Below are 6,131 nucleotides of genomic sequence, written 5' to 3' on the forward strand. Positions count from 1 at the left end.
CCGCTCCGGCCCCGCAGGCCCCGGCCCAGACGTCATCGGTCAAATTGCCCAAGATCTCACTTCCACAATTTTCGGGAGATCTCACGCTTTGGCCCTCGTTCATCGCGTTATACAACATCTCTATTCACGAGAACCGGAACGTCCCTACCATAGAGAAGTATCAATATCTGATATCCTGCTTGAAAGGAGAAGCGCTGAACGTCGTCAAGAACATCCCTCTCTCCGCCGATAACTACGCGATAGCTTATGACGCCTTGATTTCGCGATATCAAAACAAACGAGACTTGGCGGATTATCACGTGGACTTGATGCTGAAAGCTCAGCCGTTGAAGTCGGAGTCGGCCGTCCCCCTGCGCACGCTGTTGAGCACCTTCACCGAGAACACGCGAGCATTGAATCTATTAGGATTTCCTACAGACGCTTGGGATTATCTCCTTCTCAAATTCTTGCTGGAGAAGCTCCCTCGTTCGCTCCGCGAGAAGTTCGAATCTGAACACCGAGCGGAGGAAATACCGAAATTCACGCAACTCACAAAGTTTCTCTCTGATCACTGCCGGGTTCTCGCGTCAGTATCGGGCTCACAAAATACGTCGCAAAAGTCTCAGTCGACTTCGTCAAAGAATTCCGCGTCGGCTTCGTCGCTCGCAACTCGAACCGCCGAGTGTCCGGTATGTAAAGAACAACACCTCGTTGCAAAATGTTCTCGATTCTTGAAATTATCCCCTCGGGAAAGGCATTCAACGGCTAAAACTTCGAACTTGTGCTATAACTGCCTCCGCGCGGGCCACAGCGTTAATGACTGTCCATCGTCGTGGACGTGTCGGTCGTGTAAGGCCAAACATCACACGCTCCTGCATTTTGAGCAGAACTCGGGCTCGGCGAATGCACCCACAGACGCCGAACCACCCTCCGAATCGGGGACAACGTCATCGCAGGGAAGCGAACCCCTCGTTAGCATGGCTAGTGTCGCGCGGTCGAACCCGATCGTATTGTTGTCGACGGTACAAGCTTAAGCGCTCGACGCACACGGAAATCCCTTCCCCGTTCGTATTCTGTTAGATAGCGCGAGCCAGCTAAACTTTATCTCAGAAAGTTGCATGCAGAGGGGTGGTTTTGGACGAACCAAGTGCCATACGGTAGTTCTCGCGGTAAATGATACAAAGGCGGCTGCAACTCGAGGCCGCACCTCACTCGTAATACAAGCACAGGGCAGGGAAAGCACGCGCACCCCAGTAGAGGCTACGATTCTTCCGCGCATCTCTGCCCCGTTACCTAGCAGTCAGGTCGAGCAAAGAGCGTGGAAACATTTGAACGGATTGCGGTTAGCTGATCCGCGGTATCACCGACCCGGTCCCATCGACATCCTGATCGGCGCAGAAATCTTCGCGTCGTTACTTCGGGATGGCCGTCGCGTGGGAAAGAAGGGCGAACCAGACGCCTTCAATTCCGTCTTCGGCTGGGTTCTCGTCGGTTCGGTATCGACGCAGGCGCCGGGATCCACACATTCGTTTATGACTCTCGATTCGTTGGACGCATCTCTTAGTCGATTTTGGCAACTAGACGAGATTCCATCGCTCCCACCGTATTCGCAGGAGGATAAACGTTGCGAGGAATTATTCGCTCAGACCACGCGTCGGGACGCGTCCGGTCGTTTTGTTGTATCGTATCCTTTCAAAAGGGATAAACCTTGTTTTGTCGGCACGCGTCAAGTAGCCCTAAATAGATTTCGCGCACTTGAGCGTCGCTTTAAATTAGATGCAGAGTTTAAATTGAGCTATAACAAATTCATGCAGGATTATTTGAATAACGGTTATATGAAACCGATTGAACGGCCGTCCCCGGTGGACGGACCTGTGTTCTATTTGCCCCATCATGGGGTAGTTAAATCGGATGGCACTACCACAAAATTGCGGGACGTATTTGACGCTTCGGCGAAGGATTTGAACGGCGTTTCGTTGAACGACGTATTGCGATCCGGGCCTAAGTTACAGACGGATATAGTCGTGATATTGTTTAGGTTCCGGGTAGGCCGCGTGGCGCTCACTGCGGACGTCAAACAAATGTTCCTTCGGATCTTGGTCGAGCGCGGTCAATGTGACTACCAGAGAATAGTCTGGCGTTTCTCGGAGAATGATCCGATATTAGACTACTTGATGTTGACTGTCACTTTTGGATTGACGTGTTCTCCGTTCCTGGCAATCGCCTGCTTGTTGAAATTGGCAACGGAAGGCAAAGTGAGCTACCCTCTGGCCGCGGCGGTCTTGGAGGAAAGCGTCTATGTCGACGACGTGGTGGCGAGCGCCGAGTCTGAGGGGGAAGCCCGTGAGCTTCAGCGGCAGCTACAAGCTTTGCTCAAAACCGCGGGTTTCGAGCTCAGGAAATGGGCCAGCAGCCATCCGTCAGTCTTAGCAGATCTCGATCCAGAGCTTTGCAGTCAATCATTGCTATCGTTTGAATCCTCGGAAGATCAGTTTCTCAAGGTTCTCGGACTTCGTTGGTATCCTCAAACGGACAACTTCGGCTTTCAGGTCCACCCGTTGGACAGAGATTGTACCAAACGCACCATTCTCTCGGAACTGGCTCGTATTTTCGACCCGTTAGGCTTTCTGACTCCCTTTACGTTTGCAGCTAAAAGACTGATACAGCAACTCTGGGTGCTCAAATTATAGTGGGACGACAGGCCTCCTTCGGAAATATGTTCTCGATGGGGGCGATACAAATCGGAACTCCCCGCGCTAGCTTCCATTCGCATACCTCGTACTATCGCCATGGCCAACGTAATCCGACGGGAGATACACGGATTTTGTGACGCGAGCGAACAAGGCTACGGAGCCGTTGTATATATTAGAATCGTCGCCGAGGACGGGGTACTGATTCGAATGCTCAGCACCAAGTCAAAGGTGGCCCCGCTTAAGGCCATCACCTTGCCGAGACTCGAGCTTTGCGCAGCCGTTTTACTGTCGGACTTAGCGGAGTATATCGGGAACATCCTCCGGCCTAAGATTACTATCGACGGCACGTACGCGTGGTCTGATTCCGAGGTCGCGCTCGCCTGGATACGTTCGGCCCCCCACCGTTGGAAGACGTTTGTGCGTAATCGTGTGGCCCGCATCCAGTCCAACACAGATATCTCTTGCTGGAGGCATGTCGACACCAAGTCTAACCCCGCCGATTGTTGCTCAAGGGGCTTGTTTCCTCAAGAATTAGTGGATCATCAGCTTTGGTGAACTGGCCCTGCGTGGCTCGCCGAATTCGAACCCACTCCAGAAACGATATTGGAAAATGACGATTTTCCGGAGGAAGAAAAATCTCATGCTTTTGTTGTTGTAGATCCTGCTGATGTCGTAAACTCTGCTTCTGTTGTTGATTCGCTTCTCGATCGTTTTTCGGCATTGGATAAACTCGTTAGAATATTCTCTTATTGCCTTCGTTTTGTTAATCGACTCAAGTCGAATTTACCTCACAGAACTCTTGTTGTAGACCAAGTCGAATTCCATTCGACCTTGCTATACCTCGTTAAAGTTGTTCAATCTTGTCGCTTTGCAGAGGATCTCGATAGATTAAAACGCAATCAGAATTGCTCCAAACCTCTGCGACAACTCGCCCCTTTCGTGGACGCGCGCGGAGTCCTCAGGGTGGGCGGTAGACTCACGCACTCCGCAATATCTCATGAGGCCAAGCATCCCGCGTTATTGCCCGGTAAGCACCGGCTCACGGAACTGATAGTAGAGCGCACCCACCGCCTACACTTGCATCCGGGGCGTCGAGCGTTGCATTACCTACTACTGCAGCATTTTTTAATTCTGGGGGCCCATCAGGCCATCAAACGTTGTTTGTCGCGTTGTTACCAATGTTTCCGGGCGAACCCGCGTACTTTGCAACCGCCCATGGCGGACCTACCGCTCGACCGGGTACGTCAGGCCAAACCCTTCTCAATCGCCGGGGTCGACTACGCGGGCCTCTTCTTCGTATATAATCGTCGTTCTCGCGGGGCAACGCCGTTCAAGGCATACGTGTGTATTTTTGTTTGTTTTACCACAAAGGCGGTTCATTTGGAACTTGCTTTTTCCTTATCTACAGACTCGTTTTTGTCGGCTCTGAGGCGTTTCATCGCTAGGCGCGGTCGCTGCTCGCGGATCTACAGCGACTGCGGCACCAATTTCGTGGGGGCTCAGCGCGAGCTCGTCAGCTGCATGGAGGCGGCTTCAGGGCGAGAACAAATCCAGTGGTCCTTTAACCCCCCTTCCGCGCCACACTTTGGTGGCCTCTGGGAAGCGGGGGTTAAGGCGACAAAGACCCACTTAAAACGCGTGGTGGGAGCGCAGATCCTCACGGTGGAGGAATTCAGTACCCTCCTAGCACAGGTAGAATCCATCCTGAATTCCCGACCTTTGTGCCCCACCAGCTCGGATCCCTACGACCTCGGGGTGCTCTCCCCGGGGCACTTTATCACATTAGAGCCGCTCGTAACGGTTCCCTATCCCGACCTAGACCCGGTGCCGATAGGCAGACTCGATCGATGGCAGCTGGTGCAGCACATGCACCAACAATTCTGGAAACAGTGGCATGAAGAATATCTACACACCTTCCAGCAACGACCAAAGTGGTTGAAGCCGGCTGACGCGATATCAAAGGGCACGTTGGTCCTTCTAAAAACCGAAAACGCTCCTCCTCTGGCGTGGAGACGAGGGCGCGTCGAGGAATTGCATCCGGGTTGTGACGGGGTCGCCCGGGTCGCTACGGTGAGGACGGCGGATGGCCTCCTTAGTCGCCCTCTGGTGAAGCTGTGCCTTCTGCCGATGGACGGCTCACCGGAGGGACTTGCTCAAACATAGAAAATACGGTGTATTTTGGTGGGCGGTAATGTTTGGCGCACCGCCGTGTATCATAGTGTAAATAGTAGTTAATTATAAGATTGATTTCGTGTTGTCGTTTCACATTGATTAATTATACCGGGTTAAATTATCGCACCTATTAGCGAAACGTCGGTGGATCGCGATTAGTACACTTGTCGACATCCGCGCGACTCACCCGACTCGTGCTGCCCGCCCACGGGTGGCATCCCCAATTATGAGAAGAAATCGGTACTCGCTCGCGCCGTACTTCGCAGGTGCGCGAGCCGGAGAACGCCGAAGAGAGGCACTCACCAGTCGAACGTCGTGAAGCTCACACGTTACCGTTTTTGCATGTGCAAACTCGGAGTGCTCGGTCGCCTATCGCAGACCACGAAGGCCTAATCGCTTGATATCCTGCCTATCTGTGACTGCTTGCTATCCTGCCTATCTGTGCCTGCTTGCTATACCTGCCTGTCCGTGCCCGCTTGCTATACCGGACTGTTGCATGCTTTCGCCTTGCACGACAGAGATCTCGCCAACGGGAGGACGACGTCGACACCCAGGAGGCGCCGGGCAACGACACGGTGAGTCGCCTCGCATTTTTGATATTCGCTTGCTTGCTTCGCTTTATTCGCTTTCGCGAGGGCACGGGCCCTCTGGTCCTTCGAGAAATTTTGTTGACCAATCGCAAATCCGGGGAGCGCCTCATACCGCCCCGTGCACACTATGATACATGGCGGTGCGCCAAACACTTCTCCTTATATATAATTTTCGGGTTCTGCCAATCAAAATCGTGGTTTTGAGAGAGACGATGTTTAGTAACGACTGAATGATTATCAAAATGTTTCTTGACATCGCTCCGATGTTCCTTTATGCGTGTCTCTAAATGTCGCTTCGTTTGTCCGATGTAGCACGAATCACAATTCACACAATCTATCTCGTAAACAAGTTCGGTCTGTTTGTAAGGTTGTAATCTGTCTTTCCCTTTCCTAATTATACAATCCAGCTTTTTCGGAATCGTCAAGAGAGTCTTAAACTTGACCCCCCTCATTGTGCGTTCAACATTAGCGCTAAGACCTTCGACATACGGTATCGTTATCAAGCTGACAGGATCTCGACGCACCTGTCTGTCTGTACTCGCACCGCCCGGATTATTAAATTTTTTTAAAAGTTCAACTCGTCGGACATTGGTATACTTATTAACGACATCAATCGGGAAACAGTTATTTAAGAGTATATTTCTAACTATTGAAATATTATTTGAATGAAACCGTGCATTGGAGAGTAGAGTAGCTC

General features: G+C 51.9%; 2 protein-coding genes across 2 annotated transcripts; both read left to right on the top strand.

The window, feature by feature from the left end:
- Window positions 1–1,097: 1,097 nt before the first annotated feature.
- LOC143902115 (uncharacterized) lies at window positions 1,098–2,669 on the top strand. The gene has a single exon (XM_077414819.1). The coding sequence runs from the start codon at window positions 1,098–1,100 to the stop codon at window positions 2,667–2,669; it is 1,572 nt and encodes a 523-aa protein (XP_077270945.1).
- A 99-nt stretch (window positions 2,670–2,768) lies between these two features.
- On the top strand, window positions 2,769–4,835 carry LOC143902116 (uncharacterized). Its single transcript, XM_077414820.1, has 3 exons — window positions 2,769–3,060; window positions 3,547–3,699; window positions 4,081–4,835. The coding sequence occupies exons 1-3, from the start codon at window positions 2,769–2,771 to the stop codon at window positions 4,833–4,835; spliced, it is 1,200 nt and encodes a 399-aa protein (XP_077270946.1).
- The last annotated feature ends 1,296 nt before the right edge of the window (window positions 4,836–6,131 follow it).

Source organism: Temnothorax americanus, unplaced genomic scaffold, assembly GCF_048541705.1.
Source record: "Temnothorax americanus isolate GAGA-0224 unplaced genomic scaffold, ASM4854170v1 Scaffold38, whole genome shotgun sequence".
Lineage (NCBI taxonomy): Eukaryota > Metazoa > Arthropoda > Insecta > Hymenoptera > Formicidae > Temnothorax > Temnothorax americanus.